The 22,647-nt window shown below is 38.0% G+C and overlaps 1 protein-coding gene across 1 annotated transcript in view; it reads left to right on the top strand.

Annotated features, from left to right (window-relative positions):
- Positions 1-21,334: 21,334 nt before the first annotated feature.
- The window catches only part of HAND2 (heart and neural crest derivatives expressed 2), a 4,594-nt gene continuing 3,281 nt past the window's right edge, over positions 21,335-22,647 (top strand). Inside the window, exon 1 of the mRNA XM_077477214.1 lies at positions 21,335-22,348. Coding sequence (XP_077333340.1) covers positions 21,812-22,348 — 537 coding nt within the window. The 5' untranslated portion in view covers positions 21,335-21,811. The remainder of the gene's footprint in view (positions 22,349-22,647) is intronic.

Below are 22,647 nucleotides of genomic sequence, written 5' to 3'. Positions count from 1 at the left end.
CTTCTATGCCACAATAGACATTAATGATTCTAACTCACAGAAATCATCTAGGCACACACATTACTTCCTGCACAATCATTCTCATTTTTGTTCAGTTTTATTCCTTACAATTACAGTTTCCAGTTTTATTACTACAATTCAGTTTTATTCCTTGCCTTTGCACAGCCTATTCAATTCCTGAAGTTTCGGACTCCAAAGGACAGTAAGATACAGCTTCCATCAAAAACAAGACAAAAGGAAGTAGTTCTTCTTACATTTGGCAAGCACACCTGAAACCTGTGAGCACATACAGTAAATTTCCATTTACTCAACTTTTTTTTATATAATTTTGATATAAAAATTATTTCCTCATATTTATATAGACACATTTTGTGAAAACATATTTAGCTACCTAATTGTATAATGAACACAAGTAATAATTAAGTATATCTTTTAATACTAAGGCTCAAACTGTACTTGTAAAATGCTTTGAATAGAAAAAAAACTTTAGAGCAATTCAATCAAGCTCACCCAAGTATATGTCTAATGCCGCGTACACACGATCAAACAATCCGCTGGAAAAGTCTGGCAAACTCAAGTCCGCCTGACAATCCGCCCGTGTGTAGCCTCCGGCGGACTTTTTTTACCCAAAAGTACGGCGGACTTAGAAAGTATTTTTGCACTCCAATCTTCCCGCTGGACTCGCATTTCAGCGGACAATCCGGCCGTGCGTGTGCCAGTCCGCCGTACTTTTGAAATGAAAGGACTTTTCCCGCCCGGAGAAAAGTCCGCTCATTTTGAGCGCATCTCCAGGTAGCCGGGGTCAGTGAAGGAGGCGTCGCTGGCCCCGTCACCTGGTATGGACTTAAAGGGGAACCCCAACGCCGAAAAAATCGGCGTGGGGGTCCCCCCAGGTCCACATCAGACCCTTGTCCGAGCACGCTACCCGGCCCTCCATACTGAGCCATACCCGGCCGCGTGCCCTCAACATGGGGGGGGTGGCTTGGGGAAGGGGGGGGCCGCGCGGCCCCCCCATCCCAAAGCACCTTGTCCCCATGTTGATGAGGACAAGGGCCTCTTCCCGACAACCCTGGCCGTTGGTTGTCGGGGTCTGCAGGCGGGGGACTTATCGGAATCCGGGAGCCCCCTTTAATAAGGGGGCACCCGGATACCGGCCCCCCACCCTATGTGAATGAATATGGGGTACAATGTACCCCTACCCATTCACCTGTAAAAAAAAAGTAAAAAAAACACAGCACACAAGGGTTAAAATAGTTTATTGCACAGCTCCGGGGGTCTTCCGTCTTCGGGGGTCTTCTCGCCGGACTCCTCTGCTATCTTCTGCTAGCTCTTTTGCTAGTGGAGGAGCCCGGCTTTCTTCTTCACCGCCGCCCTCTTCTTCCGACTTCGGGGGTCTTGTCCCCCTCCTCGGTTCTTCTTGCCGGGCCACCGCACCTTCTTCTAGCTCTTTTACAGGCCATGGCCCGGTCTTCTGTCGCCGCTGTTGCCGCTGTCGTCGCTTTCGCCGTCTTCTGTTCTTCTCTTCTTCTCTTCAGATGTTGCCTCGTCGCATCCTCCGCTCACAATGGCATGGACGCGTCGTATGGCGACTTATATAGGGACATCACCAGATGATGTCCCCGCCTATTATGATGTCACAGTCTCAGAGGATGCGTCGCGTCCGTGCCATTGTGAGCGGAGGATGCGACGAGGCAACATCTGAAGAGAAGAACAGAAGACGGCGAAAGTGGCGAAAGCGGCGAAAGCGGCGACAGCGGCGACAGAAGACCGGGCCACGGCCTGTAAAAGAGCTAGAAGAAGGCGCGGTGGCCCTCCTTCACTGGCCCCGTCTACCTGGAGACGCGCTCAAAATGAGCGGACTTTCCTTTGCGTGTGTGGGCAAGTCCATTCATTTCAAAAGTATGGCGGATAGTCCGCCCGACTTAGTACGCCGTATTAGTCTGCTGAAAAAGTGCCGTGTGTGGGCAAGTAGCCCTTCCGGAAAGTCTGGCGGACAGTCCGGCGGGAAGTCCGCCGGACTCAGTGCGCTGGATAGTCGGCTACGTGTGTACGCGGCATAAAAGGGCACATGCTTGTCATATTTATTTCATTAGCCATCATCATCAAAATCCTTATTCTATCTGTCCAGTTCTCAATCTACCTTTAAAACCTCTAAAGCCCTCTGTTTCTCTTTTTCCCCTTTCACTACCCCCCCCCCCCCTACACTTGTCCCCACACTTCAGTATACCCTTTTAAATCTTGTTTCAATGGGGACGCATATGTGTGGTTTGAGCCCAGGTTACCTGCTAGAGAGGAGTTAAATTGCTTTCCCTTTTGGATTATTCCTAGGAACTATCTATGGCATTAATACAAGACAGTTGCTCTCATACAAATTAGATACCCTATCAGTGTTGTATTATTTCAAACTGTAATTCTTTTGTACCAACCATGATTTTGTTTTGTATTGTTTTTTCCTTTTTGCTTTATGCTAAATAAAGGGCATCTTTTAAATAAATAAATAAATAAATAAATAAAAACTTCCAAAGCCAGATTTGATGGAAAAATTTAACTACATAGAATTTGGTCTGCCAGGTAAAGGTAGAACTCCATATAATATAGGGTATTCATAAATATAAATAGAGGTTAATAATGAGTAGGTAATTATTATGAAATATTAAATATTACCATTACATAATAATTAGTACTAGTTATTATTTAGTGTAAGATAGTTTTTTCATGACAGTTAGTAAGTGGGAGCTGCTTTTTGCTACAGCTTCTAGAATAACTTAAATTTTGCTTGTTTGCGGTAAAATAAAATACATTTACAGATTTTGTTTCTGAATAAATAACTGTATTAAATTGAGTTTTAAACTTGCTTGTAGTTATGATTTAAATTTTAGCTGTAACTTCACATTTGATGCAGTTGGACTTATATTGTATTAATGTTTATAGAGCAACACTATTTTACCAGCTGCAGGAGTGCAGCCAAGCTCACATTAAAAACATATGAAAAATCATTCTGCGCATCCAGCTCAGAACCAAAATATCAGTATTTTCCGCAAGCGCAGTCACTTTGATACTATTGTATCATAGGTACCACAATAACAAACTTGTGCTGTATTAAAGTTTTCTAGGTGTAGCAACTGGAAGAAACAGAAAGTAAAGTCTGCAGCCATGTATATTTTACTCAGACTGCTCTCAGCAGAGAATCTTCATGCAAATAAAGATGTTCCTTACTTCTACAGAATAATGTTTTTTCTCTGCCCTGCTGTTAATTTACATTTCCTGCTATATAATAAATTGGATCCACCCAGGGATAGACTGAGACCCTGGGGTCCAGAGGTGGATTTTAAGTCTGGGGGCCCATTCTTGCCAACCCATCAAATTGTTCACCGCACAACTACAGTCTTCATCCAACAACATTATCTGAACTTCTTATTTCACAGATTAACACAAAAGAATGTTAATTTTAATTGTATCTGTAACAAGATTGTGAAAATATAATCAGACAAATGACACAATCAGATTGGAGAATAAGCGGTTTAACCTTAAGCTGCGTAGGGGGTTTTTCACTGTCACAGAGATAAGGATTTGGAACTCTCTTCCACAGTTTGTAGTGTCAGTGGGGAGTATTGATAGTTTTAAAAAAGACTCTTGGATGTGCATCTTAAAGAACACAACATACAGGGATATGGGAAATGATTATCAGCACTGACATACTTACACCCACACAGGTTGAACTGGATGGACTATTGTCTTTATTCAACCTTACCTACTATGACAGATGATCCATCCTATTTCTAAATTTGTTGTGCTCAGTGAGCAAACAGATGACAAGGAAATTAAAAAAAACAATAACAGGTCAATCTGTTGTGTCACCAAGTATGATGAGGGTGATTGTTCGTACAGACCTGAAAGCATTGTATTTCCCATTCTTCTAAATGTTGAGTTTTGTAGACTGTAGCCATGTTTCTATGGTAAGTGCCAGGGAATGACTTTAACTGAGACTAACCCTCAAATAAATTATACCGTTATTACTGTACTTCAGCCACAGAATATAAGTTTAGATTATTATTAATTTGCCCACTGAGATTAGTTTAGGAATTTTTTGGTTTACTTACTAAAGAAGATGGCTTCCTAAATCCCACAAATCCCACTTAAGTAGTCTAGAAAAAGTTATTGATCTCCCAATAAATTATAGCATTGTTTTTGTACCACAGGATATATATTTTTAATTATTATTCAGTACATTATTAAAAATAGTTTAGGCTTTTTTGGTTCACTTACTAAATAAGATGGCTGCCCAAATCCCACAAATCCCAAGATTAGCAGTCCAGAAAAAAAAGCGATTGACACCACAATAATTTATAGCATTTTTTTCTGTGGCATAGCATATACATTTTTAATTATTATTCAAGTAAATCTTTAAGATTAATTTAAGCTTAATAAAAAGATGGCCTCCCAAATCCCAGTATTAGCAGTTCAGAAATGAGTAATTGAACCCCCAATAATAGCTTTCTTACAGTGCCACAGGAAATATTTTTAATTACTATTCAATTACTGAAATTCATTTAGGCTGTTCTTGTTCACTTACTATAGAAGATGGCTGCCATTCCACACAAATTCCAGCATTAGCAGTCCAACAAAAATTGACTGACCCACCAGTAAATTATATCATTCTTTCTGTGCACCAGGATATGTGTTTTTGATTATTATTCAGTCAATGGTTCAGATTAGTTCTGGATTACTTACTAAAGAAGTAGACAACCAAAATTCCACTGACCCATATCTAAATGATAGTATTATTTCTGTCACAAGATAGATTTTTAGTTTTTTGTCAGTCAGTTTTTTGTTTTTTTAGGATTTAGGTTCAAGGCTGGTTGTTACTTACTCAATGACTACATATAAAACATGTTATTGAAACCATTCAAGGGTTTCTAAAGAAGTTCATCCTCTCACAATTGCAAATGCATTTTTTTTTTAGTGTTGACCCTTTTCTAACTGGCTTTCAGTTGGGCTATTAACAAAATGATTTTGATAGGTACTGCTTGCAATAATTCCATCAGTGTAGTTAGGCTTGAACATGAATCTGTAAGTTACAATATCTACCTTGTTTTGATATGCATTTGCCTGATATTGTGAGATTCCTCATATTCCTTGGGACATACTGGCTAGAACTGGTCTGCCAGAGCACAGGAAGTTTTTCCATTGGACTTCAACTAGGTGGGACAAAAATGAATAAAGACGATCCTGCACATATATAGATGTACATTTTTCAGCACTGCAACAATTAATAAATTGATTATTTTCATTATTACTGAAAGCCAAACCACTAGAGACAATCAATTCTTAGGTTTCTACACAAAATAAAAGGCACTTTCCTGGAATTGCTCAAACACAGGGCAGAGGGTAAATTGGAACGTATGCCCCTGGAAAGGTAATACAATGGCATTTTTTTTGAGTTGCACAAACACCGGGCAAAGGGCTAATGTAGACTTTATGCCCTTGGAAAAGTAACACATTATTAGTGTCTAAGGATAGGGGCATAGGGTGTGATATCAGAAAGTATAATTTAGTAGTTGTACCAGACAAAGGATCTGGTGCCACAAATGCTTTGGACTTAGATGTGGAAGACACATCAGAACATGTGGAAAAATATTCAGCAGATGTAGAATGTAGACGTGGCAACAACAAATTCTGAACAGAAGGCAATTGAATTCTAGTCAGTTTAACATACAACATTGCAAATGTTAGTTTCCCCGTGCTCCCTGTGGTTCCTTTGGGCCGGTTTATTTGCAATACCTGTCTGTCTGGGTAAAAAAAAGGCCATACTAGAAAGTTCTATTAGTGCAAGTAGGTAACCTCAAAATAGATTTTACCATTCAAACACAATGTTGTTATTACATTTTTAGTAAGACATATATTGAGATTACCTAGGCTCTTCTGGTTCAATTGATAAAGATGAAGGAGGGCAGAAGTGAGTGACTGGCCAAGTGACTACCAGAGCTCCAAAACAAATTAAACCATTCTTACTGTATCCCAGAATCTAGTGTTTTAATATTTAGTCAGTAAATTATTCTGATTCATTTTGGCTTCCCTAGTTCATATGCCTGATCCTTGGGCTGTAGTATTTTAAACTCTAAGCAGTCATTCATTGAGACTAGTTTAGACATTTCTGATTCACTTGAAAAACAAGATGGTTGCTCAGAGCACTCAAATAAATTCCAGCAAACCAAACAGCAGACCCCAAAAAAGTTTATAGCACCACTCTCTTTGTGCTCAAATCAGGAAATTGATTCTTATTTTGAATTTATTAATTATTGACATTAGTTTAGGCTTTTCTTGTTCACTTACTGAAGAAGATAGCCACCCACTGTCAAGTGTCTCTTCCTTTATTGATATCTGCCCCACACATTCAACCAGGTTAGCAACATGATGTCCTGCAGCTCCCAGGGCACAATTGTGGGACAGGGCTGTAGGGTTATATAAACAAACATTTACTTTTTTTACATTTAAATTACAGATAAAAGCATCACATCTTTGTCCCCAGTGATACAGCATTATTGCACACAATTGCATATTATGGCACACTTACCTATTAGTATGCCTTCCTCCAGTGATGACAGATCCAGGCTTTCTTTTGCCACTCCTTCCTCCAAAACCATCATCTTCTCAACTCCTTCTGGCTCCACTTTGGCCATTGGGTGAATACTGGCGATTTAATTCCTACACATGTGCAATGGAATTAAAAAAAAATAGTACCCTTCATGCCATGGATAAGCCCAGGTGTACACTACATGGCATATGCACCATGCAGGGTACACAGACAAAAAATAATTGCTAAGAGCAAGGGGAAGAAGATTTTTATGGCAAAAGAGACTTTACATTTCTTTTCTGCCAAAAGGCTTTAAAGTGTGAGTGTGCCTATTCCCTCCACTCAGGTCTCACATTACACTCAGCTCTCCTCTCTTTGCTTTGCTGGTTTGACATCAGATACCCTTCCCGCTTGCTTGAACTGAAAAAATAGCCTTTGATCTGTGCGTGTTTTATAGAAGGCTGTAAAAAGAGGGCTGCAAATAAACAAGTACAACTAATGTAAGAGGAGTTGTTTTGTCTCTGTGTGTCACCTGACGCTTGTCATTTCAGTGGGTAAGCATTTGCAACCACTTTAAACCCTAGCAAATTTTTCTTTTGGAACATTAGTCACTCATTAACAGGGAAAATCACCTTTTCCTACAGTAACATATACTTTAAATACATCAGACTGTGAATATCTAATTATTATTATTATTATTATTATTATTCAGGATTTATATAGCGCCAACAGTTTGCGCAGCACTTAATGTTATGTGGCACAGGAAGCTGTCAACAGAAAATAATGGTGTCACGCTTCTGATTATTCAATGTGGCAAAGGTGTGTGACTCACAAGAAATTGGCTTGGGAAAGAGGCTTGGGTGGCCTCTAAACATGTAGCCCTAATCACACAACACCCCCCCCCCCCCTCCCCCGACGTCACTTCCAGCCTCCTCTGCATTCCAAAGGAGTCGGGGGGGGGGGGGGCATTTTTTCTTTTTTTTTCTGCTTTCTGCTTCCTGCTTCCTCTGTCACAGTCCTTTTTTGGTTTACTTGTGGACAACAATGCTGAAAGTTTTTCAGAGGAGACTCCATGCTCCACATGCCATAGCCAGCTGCTGATTGTGGTTTTACAAAAAAAGTGTAATCTCTTATGTACCATGGGAGCTACTAATTTACGTACACTTAATACTGCCTGTAATTTAGTCCACCTAGTGTGTTCCCTTGTACCAAGGTGTCGTGTTAAGTTTAAGACTACCACCAGAGGCCCTAAGTTATTGATGAGTCAGTTGCCAATTGTCGTTCACTCCAATAAATACATTATATATATATATATATATATATATATATATATATATATATATATATATATATATATATATATATATATATATATATATATATATATATATATATATATATATATATATATATATATTATTTATATTACACTCCCACCCACTCCTCTCTCTACTTTGATGCCAAACCTAACAAATTAACAGCTTAATTCAATAAAAATGTCCTATTGCTAACTAAAAATGTGTAAAATGTATGTGAACCCTAACACAGAATTTCTCTTTTTTTCTCCCTTGTTTTCTGTCGAATTTACCATTAAAAGTGTTTTATCTGTTTGTGTTGTCCCAGCCACAGATCTTCACGACTTTCTGTCCTCTTTACCTCTGCTGCAATCTTATGGGTTAGCAATGTTCTACTATCTGTCTGAGGACTACTGAACACCTCCAACCTATGTTATAGAAAAGGAGTGAAAAGGGAGTACAGTTCAATTCTAGTGCTTCTCAATATGTGCAGTTTTTTTGAATGAGCTTTGAAAAATAATAATGGCAGGATCCTTCACCAGGAGAAGAAAATTAAGAAATAAAAAGGCTTAGTGAAGCCACCACATCTAAGAACTGGTAAGCTGCCATATAATATATTTTCGTTCCTGGGTTAAGATACCCTTAAAGAGTACCATAGTAACCAATCAGTATCCATGTTGTACTGGTCCAGCTTCAGCAAAAGGAATTCTAGATGGTTGCTACACGATAACCCCAGCAAACCAATGACATTTTAAAGACGAGTAGAACAGCCTATGCAAACATAATAAATACAAGTAATAAATATGATATAAAATAAGAACAATTTCAAAGCCCAACCTAAAAATCTACTTAAAGAAAAAGTCCCATTAAACTTTAATTTAGTCCCTCCTGTCTGTCAGAGTACAAAGTGGATGTAGCATTTTTCCCATGTTTCTAGGTGGTTTGGCTGCTAAGCTAGTGTGGTTAACATCCAATCCATCCACCACCCTGCTGGTTGACCACACTGCTTTAAGGGAGCAATGAGTGTGGATGGACAGTGGTCTTCTCAGCACCAGGTGCATGGCCAAGACAAGCGATGTCACTATGTCACTCATACTGCCAGGGTACAGGCACCCTCACAGCAGAGGCAACATAAGAATATGCAACTTAGCTTGTGTACTGGGTACTCACCTGTTTACACTGTTAATCACACATTAGAGAAGTGGTGCTCCTTTACCTCTATTAACTCATACAAACTGTCTGATCCTGTAAATGAATTGTTACAATGCTCAAATACAGCCGAGTCTAATATCACCAGCACCACATCAAAATTGACAATTGTGAGGATCAAACACTGGTCTCCTCTGAGAACACGCAATCTTTACTGTTGTGCAATTGCCAGCAGTGGGAGTACTCCGAGGAGACCAATGTCTGATCCCCCAAACCTTTGATCAGAGAGTGTGGAACAGTCTGCTTTGTACTGGGGGTAAACGAGCATCACCATTCTGATGTGTGACTTGCATTTGACTCACACAGTAAAATGATTATGGTGGTTGCTCCTAATAGGGTCTATTACATGTGCTCTTTATTGACTTGCGTGTCTCTATTTACTCTGCCACACTGAACCCAACATGCACAGGGGTTAATAAATTACTAAATTACTAAAATCCGAAAGTGTAAAATCTAGTGCAACTGTGAATGGTAGTCAATCAACTTCTTACTTCAGCTTGTTCAGGTAAGCTTTGACAATAAAACCTGGAAACTGATTGGTTTCTATGCAGAGCAGCACCAGATTTTGCACCCCCACAGTCCCAACAGAGGGAGCAAAAGTAACAGAGATCTGCTTGTGCTAACAGGAAGAACCAAAAATCAGGCTGTTGGCAGAGGAGGAGGCTGAGAGGCAGCAATTGGAGAGAAAGGGAATGGATTTACTTCAGAATACCATTGTCTTTCTTTACTTAACTTTTTTTTTAACCGTTTTGTATTTCTCTTACTCAATCTTTACTCAAATGAGTTCTTCCATATTTATATCTGTACCAGCAGTTAAGTTTTAAAGTGGTTGTATAGTCACGTGTATTAATTACTTTGATTCTCTTTGTTTTAGGTCCGTGTGTGTGTGTGTGTGTGTGTGTGTGTGTGTGTGTGTGTGTGTGTGTGTGTGTGTGTGTGTGTGTGTGTGTGTGTGTGTGTGTGTGTGTGTGTGTGTGTGTGTGTGTGTGTGTGTGTTTTCCTAAAATTATAATGCTAAATACCTTCTTTGCAGAACCCTGCTGTGCTGTCATGTGACCTCCCTCTGCTTTACTTCTCAATCTAAGAGAGCACAGTGGGAGGGGCTGAGATCCCCCTATGATGACTGCAAGCTGGCAGAGGGAGGCCACATGTCTGCACAGAAGGGCTGTGGAAAGAAGGTATTTAGCATTATGATTTTAGGACAACACACACACTGTACTGAACAGGGACCTGAACAGGTTTATCTACTTTACAAGCACGGAGGCAGCTTCAGGGAATAGAATTACATAAGCATGAGAGGGGGGGAGTGGGGAGGGGATTGGCTCTCACTCAGACTACAGAACTGACAGTGAGAGAGGGAGGGGGAGATGCAAAGGTGCTTAGGAGATAGATGGTGGAGGCATGTAAACTGACCATGTTATCAGAGATCAGCAGTCATGATAAACGTGGTCAGTTTACAGAGACAAAAACAGGCAGGATCAGCCAGGTATTGTACAGCATAGAAAGGGACAATTGACATGGCAAAAGCCCTATGCTATATCTTGTGCCTTAATGGGACATGCACATTTTTTTTTTTTTTTTAGGGTTACAACCGCATTAATTGCTCATAAGACTTCTTTACTTGAGTAAGGGTTTCTTATTCTTGCAAACGAATTCCTAAATGCAGTCACCCATAACAACCAATCAGTATCAGTCATGTACTGGTCTGACATCAGCAAAGTAACTTCTGATTGGTTGCCATGAGATATTGCACTTGAAAAATAACTCTTAAAATAAGAATGCCTTATTGAATATGACTGTTTGTGTCTTCAAAGGCAATAATACATGACAAAGATGCTTTGCACACATATATTGAATAACACCAGTAAACCCTTTAGTAAAATTGCACTTGTAATAGTCTAAACAACTTGCCAGAAGTCTTTAGTGTTAGGTGCTCCTAGCCTCATCTGATACAAATGAGCAGTATATCATCCAGCACAGACATAAACTAAACATATATAAGCAGGAAACTCAAGTGAACAGCGGTGTGGTTCTGAATTTATTTTTTCTTCCTTTAACAGTTTTTAAGAGGATTTAAACAAGAGCGAAGCAAGAAAAATGCAGCTGTGGAAAAAGTAACAAATCATAGCAGTAGTTATACACCGAGAGAAATATGGCACAGAGCTTGGGCCTAATCATGCATTAAACTAAGGTAATGGAAGAGACTCAGTTAAAATGTGTTACAGCTAAGTCCGTAACTGCCACTAATTCCAAATGGAGGAAAATAGGAAACATGACTGCACAGGAACCTTCTTAGCTCCCATGCACCACTACATAAAATGTATTATATTCCTATGCACAACCCTTGACCATAACCCGAAAGAGTGAAATAGCCGAGGAACTGTAAAAAGGGGAACCTTTCCCCCCCTCTCCTTTGCAGCCACAAGCCAATCTGTAATTACAAAGCAAACACGGATGAAATATTGGATTGGTTTCACTAGTGACAAGATCTACGGTTTTTGCCGCCAATTTGTTTGTGCAGCACTATTTAAGGGCACTTGATTGAGGAAATGTTGAAAATAGCAGTTAGGGTTTCCCTAATGAGACCTCTAGAGGAAACTAAGAAACATTGAAGGCTCAAGGAAGATGAAGAGCCAGTGGAGGAGGTATTAACCCTTCACAGCCCTTTGGGCTGGTGCCTAAAAAATCTGGCAATAGACTTCTTTTACATGTTGCTTTTGGGTGCTCGAGATGATAATATGTCTTTATAATAAGTGAGCCATTTCTTGAAATGTAACAGTGTGTTTTAGCATTAGAATTTTATATTGTGTCCTAATCTTGCTGCTTGCTGCTATGTAAAGCCAGAATAATACCAAACACATTAAGATCATGTAAATAGAGAATATAAGCTTGTGGGTGTGTGCATGCTATAAGCAATCTTTGGTATAAAATAAAATAAAATAAAATAAATAATAATAATTATTATTATTATAATTCTAATCATAATAATTCTAATGATCTTTTCCTATTAATATTATTTCACACTTATTCAAACCATCATAGCATCCCAGCTTTAACACATTTATGAAATTTGTATTTATTTCATTATTTTCATCATTATCCTTATATTTCATCATTATTAATGTGTTGTTAATTACTTGTTCTAAATATAATAAGTCTCTGGAAATCTAGAAGCAAAAATACCAAAATAAAATAAGAACAAAACATCATTGTGGCAAATCAATTCGTGTATTTACTGATCTAGGGTAAATGGTTATATTTTAAATACAATATTAGCCTAATTCGTATTTTGGAATTAGCTGACTGTATTGCTTTTATCTGTATTTTTGAAAATTTGTGACATTTTGTGACTGTAGGTTTTTTTTTTTTTTTCTTCTTTGGTGATTAGACAACAAAGAAAAAGAATGTTTAGAAGTAAGATGTTGAAATATACAGACATCAAAGAAAAATGAATACCTGAGAATAAACTGCTGTAGAATTACAATCCCAGGTTGAGTTTATGAGACTAAATCAATATTTTATAAATGAGAGAAAGGTAGTATGGTTCTTTGAATTAAAAAGTCAACCTATGATCTATTAAATTATACACTTAGGCATATGATCTATTAAATTATACACTTCACTGACATAACAGCAATAAAATCGCTTGCACAAACAAAACAGTACGGAAAGAACTAGTTCACATGATATCAGATTCCTAGTTTCAGATAATCTGCCGGTTCCCGAGAGCAGAAATCGTCCGCTTTTCCTTTTTCATGTAATAACTCAAAGCTGATGCAGCCTCTGCTGAATGTTACCTGAGCTCAGTGCAGACCTCCGAACACTCTGGGATCTAATGCATCCTACTGGTGACGACTGGTACTGCACAATCCCTGTCCTGTCTGAAAACAGCAATGTGGGAGAGAGGAGATCTAAAGGAATATTCCTTCTCTGGTCCTGGGAATTCACAATTCAATCAATCATCTACTCAGCTTCAAGTGGAAATTATATTTTTATTTATTTATTTATCCACTGTTTTACTATATATTGTATGGAGTTAATACCTGATATGATATTGTGGTATATGATTTTTTTTTTGTACCTTTATTTATTCAATTTTTATTATATATTGCCATGATACTGTACTATACTGTATTTTTTTATATATTTTTCTCCACAATGCAGACAGCAACATTGACCATATAACAAAATAAACCATATAACACTGGCAAGTTTGATTACAACTGTCAGATTTATAAAAGTAAATTGTGGACTGAACAAAATAAATCTAAAAGATCCCTAAAGTTGGCCATATATGGACCAAAATTTGGTCAGTTCAGCAGAGACAGTCCAAATTGAAATCCATGTGTGGCCACTGCAGCACCTCCCTGTGGTTTGATCAGCGCTGCGGGCAATAGACTGCATGGCTGATCTGTGTATACTGACAGCGGGGAGTGTCCCCACTTTCAAAATACAATAGTGCAGCAGGGTGGTTTCCCCCATCCATGTGGAATGTGTGGATGGGGGAATTTGTCAAGTTTTTTTTTTTTTGGTCAACCAGCAGGGTGGTGGATGGTTTGGATGTTAACCACACTAGCTTAGCAGCCAAACCACCTAGAAACATGGGGAAAAAAACATGAATGGCCACCTTAACAGTGCTGATGGACTAATCCCAATCCCCCACCCACCAGGCTACTATATTCTGGCAACCCAAGCCTCTGACTGCAGGACCATCTGAATAATGCCTGCATCTGATTTGACCTATTGCAGGAAGTGTTTGGCCATTTTTTTTTCCAATAGACTTCTTCAGCAAAAAGTAAATTGTATAATCAAAGAAGCTGCTCTGGTAGGGCCATACACTGCTCACATGTTTGGCCAAGCCAGCAGGAATCAGTGCCAATTCAAGCAAAGTATTGCCAACTTTAGGCTTTCATTTGTTTATTTTTATGTATATTTTAACATTTACATCTACACTAACATATAACACTACTCTATCGACAGGGTGACAACTCTGCTGCAGGATTTAACACCACAACAAACAACGTTGTCACCATAACACAGGAAATGGTAAAAAAAAAAAAAAAAGGATCTACTGACGGAATCAACAGATAATAAAATTTTGTTGCAGGGGTGATAGATAAAAATAAAAAATGTTTTATTGACAAGCTGGGTCATATATACAAGCATATCCCACTTTTAAGTACACAATGGGTATTATTTACTAAAGCTGGAAAGTGCAAAATCAGGCTCACTTCTGGTTAGAAACCAATGAGCTTCTAACCCCAGATTGTTCAATTAAACTTTGGTAATAAAACCTGGAAGCTCATTGGTTCCTTTCAGCAGTGAGTCCGATTTTGCACTTTCCATCTTTAGTAAATAAACCCAATTGTGTACTTAAAAGTGGGGTATGCCTGTATCATTTTTAAATGTGGTAATTGTTATGCTCTATGCTAACTGGGAATTTGAATTCTAAGTGGAGATCTCTGGACAATGACAAAAAAATAACTACAGGTATACCCCACCTTTAAGTACACAATGGGGTTTATTTAGCTGGAAAGTGCAAAATCAGGCTCACTTCTGCATAGAAACCAATGAGCTTCTAACCCCAGATTGTTTAATTAAGCTTTGGTAATACAACCTGGAAGCTCATTGGTTTCTATGCAGAAGTGAGCCTGATTTTGCACTTTCCAGCTTTAGTAAATAAACCCCATTGTGTACTTAAAAGTGGGGTATGCCTGTAATTTAGTACAGGCATACCCCACTTTTAAGTACACAATAAGGTTTATTTACTAAACCTTGAAAGTGAAAAATCAGGCTCACTGCTGCATACAAAGTGTATGTCACCAGGGTTATTTAGTACAAGTAAGTATTATAATTAAAAGTTAGCAAAGCAGAATATTTGTATTCATGTTATACTATTTTCCTGATGGTCAATCTATACCATGAAGCTTCCACAAATGGCATATTAGTTGTTTGAAGCCACAAAGGCAGAATGTTTGACAGAAGTCATAAATGATATATGGTTGGGATGTCAATGCTGCAATGTGTAAGGAAAGTCTGCAACCGAGGTTTTCAACTTTGATGGCCCATCGTGTTATTATAAAAAGAATATTTTTTTTACTTTGCACATAACTGGATGATTGAACACAGCCCATGCATACCCTACCTAAGTGAATATATTCCACTCATGTATTAAATGAACTCCAAGTAATTCAGCATATCAGATGAAGTTACCGCATAACTAGTACTAAAATCACCATTTCATTGTACAACAGTGTCAAACTCTGCCTTCTGCAGACACACCACATTCTGATTCATCCTCATCCAGTTAGATATGCAACTTTATTTCATTTATATTTGGCAGAACATCGCCATAAAGTCGGACTAAAATATGTAAATAAGAAATACAATGGATCTGCTGCCAAATCCAACGAGGGGGTTAGATGCTGGTCCTTTGGCTCGTCTAATCAGCTGCAAGAAATCGAATTAGATTTTCCAGTAAGCATTGTGTGTGTGCTGTGTTTATATTATAACAGTCCTGTCCTCGGTTGTTTTATTGCTAGGCATGGCATTTAACATAGCCCAGAAGTTGGTTGTTTGGTATACAAAGCCTCCATCCTGATAAGATGTATTTTTTTTTTTTTTTTTTTCAAAGATCCTAGCTAATTTATAACATTTTAAACCCTGGACCTAGCTATCCCATTATTCCTTGCACTGAAAAGCCTACCCCTGTCTTGCTTTATTTGTAGGGTTGAAATGCAGCTTGAAAGGAGATCAGAGAGTGCAGGAGGGCCTTGTAACAGGAGAGTGACCAAATGACCTATTGGCTGATTATATGTCATTAACTGGAGACTCCACGTATCTAAATTACCGAGAGGACCTCACTCAGCCGGGTCAATTATACTTACATACATTTAACAAAGTTTCCTCCTGCTAAAAATACTGAGCACTGCCATGTCTTACTATGTGTCAGAAATAGCCTTCCTCTTGGGTATTTATTTGTGTGAACTCAGGGGAAAAAATAGGGGTAATTATAGAAAGCATTCTACCTATACCACTGAGTTGAGCTTGGCTACCCATATACTTTCTCCTGACCACAGTCATCAGCCATAGCTGGCAGTATCTATCTATCTATCTATATATATATATATATATATATATATATATATATATATATATATATATATATATATATAGATATATAGATATATAGATATATATAGCTATATATATATATATATATAGATAGATAGATAGATAGATAGATAGATAGATATAGATATATATAGATATAGCTATAGATAGGTATAGCTATATAGATATAGCTATATCTATATATATATATATATAGATATATATAGATATATAGATATAGATATATATATATATATATATATATATATATATATATATATATATATATATATATATTGATATATTGATATATTGATATATCAAAGGTGAACATGGTTTAATGATGTAACATGATGGAAAGAGAGGGAGCAAAGTATATATTGGAGAATATTAATGATGTATAATACAATCATAAAAACAAGATAAAAAGAGATAGAGCTGTATTTTTATTTATTTATTTGTTTATTTTTAAGAAACAATGGCACAAATATGCAATGCAAACTGAGAAGAAAGCAATGCTATCCTATATAGCAACCAGACATGTTTCCTATTCCATCAGAAATATAGAATCCGATTTGTTGCTATGGGTATAAGCTTCAAACTTGTTTTATTTATTTATTTATTTATTTTTATTTTTATTTTTTCTTAAGATATCTTAAATTGCTTCCAGAAAGACAGAAGACAAAAGTGAAGACTCACTGTATGGATTGTTCAGTTGGCGAAAGGGAATAAAATGAAGCTGTTTTCACTTTGCATACCCAACCATATACAGGGAAATGCATTTAAAAAAACAAGATTTTGCCTTGCTCGTGATTGGATAATTAAAGTGAGCACAGCTTTATTTTGCTTTATTTAAGTGAGCTGTTTCTACTCTTCTCTTAGTAAGTCATAGTGTGCACTGAAGCAAGAATTACTAATTTTATCTTTATATTTTTTCTATAAAGGGAAGGATCTGGCATAGTTGAACACATAAGGTAACCCCACTGGGGTTTATTTGCTAAAGAAATAGAGAGCAATATACACATTTATATTGTACATTTTTACGTTTTACTCAGCTTTACCATATTTATCAAAGTGAACATTTTCATTTAAAATGTCCTATTTCTTTAGCAAATCATTATTTAGAATGTATTATAGAGGGCTGTCTATATGATATGTCACCAGAGGCTACCTCTGTGACTACACAGTATTTACCTTTGTGTTGTTATATTATGGAGCACATGGTGGTTGGCCGTGAACCAGGTGAATGCAGGTGATCCGGCTATGGTGAACGCTCCCAGTGACAGGTGATGACATCAGAAGACACCTGATCCAGCCAATCAGGGACTCTCCTCCTGCAGGTAACATGAGTGGCGACCCCGGGCATTGGGCTCATTTACTGCTATCATAGTCAATGGATTAGTACAAATTTCAGCGTCTACCTAGCCATGCCTCACATAGGTATTCCACCCACAAATACAAGACTTTGAAGAATTCCTGGAGCGCTCACTACAAAGCCGAACATTTATCACATTGACGACTTGATTGCTGTAAATAGTCCAAGCAGCAAAAATTCTCTGAGACCAACATTTTGTATATTTCTGAGCTTACATGTAGCAAAACGGCAACTCAACCTGAAATATCAGGTGAAGTCACAACCTTTACATAGTAATCATGACTGAGCTTTGTAGCCTAATCACACAGCACAAGTACATATATATCCACACAGATCATATGATCAATACATATATACAGGCATACCCCACTTTTAAGTACACAATGGGGTTTATGTACTAAAGCTGGGAAGTGCAAAATCAGGCTCACTTCTGTACAGAAATCAATGAGCTTCTATCCCCAGCTTTTTCAATTAAGCTTTAGTAATAAAACCTGGAAGCTCATTGGTTTCTATGCAGAAGTGAGCCTGATTTGCACTTTCCAGCTTTAGTAAATAAACCCCATTGTGTACTTAAAATTGGGGTATGCCTGTACACACAGATCAAATGATCAATACACACAGATCGAATGATCCATACATATATACACACAGATCATATGATCAATACACACAGATCAAATGATTAATACATATGTACACACAGATCAAATGCTTAATGCACACAGATCAAATGATCAATATATATACACAGATCAAATGATTAATATATACACACAGATCAAATGATCAATATATACACACAGATCAAATGAATTACACCTTCATACTCACTTCTATTTTCTCAGGTCACTTCTAGCAAAATATCATGCAAATGCAGACACAGATACAACGTGTATATACCAATGTGTGTGTGTGTGTGTGTGTGTGTGTGTGTGTGTGTGTGTCTCTGTGTGTAGTGCATATACCTACATATATATATATATATATATATATATATATATATATATATATATATATATATATATATATATATATATAATTTTTTTATTTATTTTTTTCATGACAATGAAGGTCAACAATGCTTAATAGAAATTTACGGATGTGTGTATACATCTAGTACATAGTATATATATATATATAATATCTGTGTGTGTGTTTGCATAATATATGTATATATATATATATATATATATATATATATATATATATATAGATAGATAGATAGATAGATAGATAGATAGATAGATAGATAGATAGATAGATAGATAGATAGATAGATAGATAGATAGATAGATATATGTGTGTGTGTGTGTGTGTGTGTGTGTGTGTGTGTGTGTATATATATATATATATATATATCATTTTTTGTGTGTGTATATATATATTAGATTTAGATAGATAGATAGATAGATCTATCATTTAGAAAAGCATTACTGTAAATAATACCAGGGCTAGACAACCTTGGCACTTCAGCTGTTGTGAAACTACAAGTCCCATGAGTCAGAGGCTTGATGCCATTTGTAGTTTCACCACAGCAGGAGTACCGAGGTTGCCCATAGAATGAAAATGTACTTTATAAGACAGACTTTGGGAATAGGAAAATACAAGTACTAAAAAAATAAATGTGATCACCAAATGACCTAATACAGTACATCTAAAACCTGTCATACATTCATAACAGATATATGTAACCGCCAAGAGCTAGTGTTTTCCTTTATTGCAATTCAAAATAAGGTTCCTTTTACAAAAAAAAAACCTACTATAATGGCCTCTTAGTCAAACGTCATTATACTCAATAGTCTATTAGTGGATAATGTATTAGTAAACATCAGAAGCCCATTTTATTACTTTCACTGCCTGGTGTTTTGGTTTTATCCCCTCTGTAGATGTTATCTGAACTTTGCGGTTTATTAGAAAGGCTAACCGAAGTGTTGGAAAGGCCAACAGCCAATATGTGCTGGAGAACCATCCCAAAATTGTGGTGTGCAGAGTGAGGACATCAAGTGTCTTCTTCTGCTGCCATGGCAACTGCTGCCCGTGCTGACTTGGTACCAACTGGGCTGGGAAGGAGATGATTCCTTGCTCCATCCTCACCCCTCTGCTCCGCTTATTCTCAATGAGATCAGAGGATTACATATATACGGCATTATGTTCAATGGGCAACCTAGTGTAAGTGTGTGTATCATAAATGACCACTGCAATACAATCTACAAATCTTCTCAGTGACTCACAATATTAGTGTACATTTCTCAGCACTATATTCATCATTACAGACATTACATGGTCTATGTTTCCCAGACAGTAGAAGCAGCTCCTGAAGGCGCTATATAACATGTTCAGCAATTACAAATCCCCTTCTTACCTAGGGCAGTCACAGCTTCAAAACCGAACTCTGGGACAGCCTCAGCCATTGTCATTTTATCATGTCATCCCTGCCAGTATAAATGAATGATCCTATAATAATAAAATAGACACTCAGCTACCTTGAATTAATAGCTTAACACGTTCTGTATACTGTCCCTATAAATAACGGGTCATTTATACCTAAATACATTAGGAACCGTCCAAAGTTTATGTTATTTACATATAACATTAGCAAACATAATGTAAGTCATGCACTAGGAGAATGACAGGTCACCATTAGTGTATATGTCTATGTCCTGCTGATCTGAACACATGCTTGGAAGGACATTTATTATTTAGACACAAATTATTAACAATGTACGTGAAACATAAAAGAGCCATTAATTATAGATCAGTAATTGCAGATCAGTAATTATAGCCTAGGACAAGCACATACCTTGTAGACATCCTAAAGGTGTAATGCTTTTAGGTAGCAAGTGACAAAGCATACAGTATAAAATAGACATAAAAAAAATAGGAGGTAGCATTAAATCAGAATAAAATACAAAGCTTTATGGGAAAGAGAGAAATAACTGAGCAATGTAAAATAATCATCTGATACATCTACATGTTATAATATAAAATGTTAAAATAAAGATATAATAAAAAAAAGTTATAATTGGATATAAAGTATCTAAATGTAATATAAAGTATCTAACTGCAATATAAAGTATACAATTATAGATCAGTACAGGCACATACTCTGACTTTCTGAAAGCTGCAATGTTTTTTGGTAGCAGGTAATAAAGCAGGCAATATAAAATAGATATAAAAATAAAATGAATAAGAAATAGCATCAAATCAGAATAAAATATAAAAGAAAGAGAGACAAAACTGACAAATGTAAAATAGCCATTTGCTACAACTACATGTTATAATATAGAAATTTAAAAAAAAAAGTTATAATAAGATATAAAATATCTAAATCCAGTATAAAGTATCTATATAATCACACATAATTATAATAATATGTCATAATAAAATAAAACATCTATAATGCCACTAAATTCTGATAGAAAAGTTGCCCAGAAAGGATACTGTACCTGACTTGGGTTAATCCAGTTTATTGATTAGTATCAATAAGTGTACATCAATCAATCAATAAATAAATATACATGTGTGTGTATACTGTAAAGCATCTGCTGCACACTTGCATTAACCTCTGTCGATGGAGGACTCCTTTCTTGTTTTAATGATATTATGGTTGTGCAGAGGCAGCCAATCAGGAAATAGAAGTCCTACAATTAGCAGAGTGAACATCAAAAAGGTTTATGGCTGAACGTGCGCGGCCACGCCCCTCCTTGCCCGGGATTGGCCGATTGGGCCTCTGACGACATATATTAACCCCAGCCTCCCTGAAGATGTAGCTGTACATGGAGTTGTTGCTGGGAAATAGTGCCAGTGCTGCAGTATGGGGTGCAGGGAAGACACAGGGAGGTAGGTCTCCTGTAGGTGTCTGATGAGACAGGATCCCCTGTCTATGGATGGAAGGGGTGCAATGGATGACAGCTCCTAGTGACACCTGATCACAGATCTTGGGGAACTTCCCGTTGGGGACTATGGACAAGACTTACTGCTGTAAGTAACAGATCACTTGATTGCACCTAATGCAGCTGTTTTATGGCAGGACCTTGACAACTCCCATATGCAATGCCTGATGCCTTCTAATACTTGAATCGTTCAATAGATCTGATTGTTACCTGCTGCTCCATTGACAGTGCGATCTGATCGGGGATCTATCTATGGAGAGCTGGACATAGACGATCTGTCATCCCCCCCACTTGTCTTCTATTCCTCAGCCCAGACCCAGGGAAAGGACTTGGCACAAGGTGCAGAGGAGCCATGAGCCTGGTCGGGGGATTTCCTCACCACCCGGTGGTGCACCACGATGGTTACCCGTTTGCGGCCGCCGCAGCCGCCGCCGCCGCCAGCCGCTGCCACGAAGAGAACCCCTATTTCCACGGCTGGCTCATCAGCCACCCCGAGATGTCTCCCCCCGACTACAGCATGGCACCTTCCTATAGTCCGGAGTACGCCAATGGCGCGGCCGGCCTGGACCACTCCCATTACGGGGGTGTCCCGGGAAGCGGGGCCGGAGGCTTGATGCAAAGGCCTGTGAAGCGGAGGGGGACTGCCAACCGCAAAGAGAGGCGCAGGACTCAGAGTATAAACAGCGCCTTCGCCGAGCTCCGGGACTGTATCCCCAATGTGCCCGCCGACACCAAACTCTCCAAGATCAAAACCCTCCGACTGGCCACCAGCTACATCGCCTACCTCATGGACCTGCTGGCCAAAGACGAGCAGAATGGGGAGACAGAGGCCTTCAAAGCTGAGATCAAGAAGACTGATGTCAAGGAGGAGAGGAGGAAGAAGGAACTGGTCAGTACACACCAAACAACACCTCCTTATTATTCCATGGACACACACAGATCCAGAGATATTTGTACATCTATAACTATATAGGGACCGATTTACTAAAACTGGAGAGTTCAACATCTGCTGCAGATGTGCATGGTAGCCAATCAGCTTCCAACTTCAGCTTGTTCAATTACGCTTTAACAATAAAACCCGAAAGCTGATTGGCTACCATGCACAGCTGCAACAGATTTCACACTCCCCAGTTTTAGTAAATGAAACCCATAGATAGGTGTGTGTGTGTATGCGTGTGTGTGTGTATA

The sequence above is a fragment of the Lithobates pipiens genome, unplaced genomic scaffold, assembly GCF_037356315.1.
Source record: "Lithobates pipiens isolate NorthernLeopardFrog02 unplaced genomic scaffold, aLitPip1_a1.2 Scaffold_13, whole genome shotgun sequence".
Classification (NCBI taxonomy): domain Eukaryota; kingdom Metazoa; phylum Chordata; class Amphibia; order Anura; family Ranidae; genus Lithobates; species Lithobates pipiens.
This window is presented reverse-complemented; position numbering and strand designations above follow the sequence as displayed.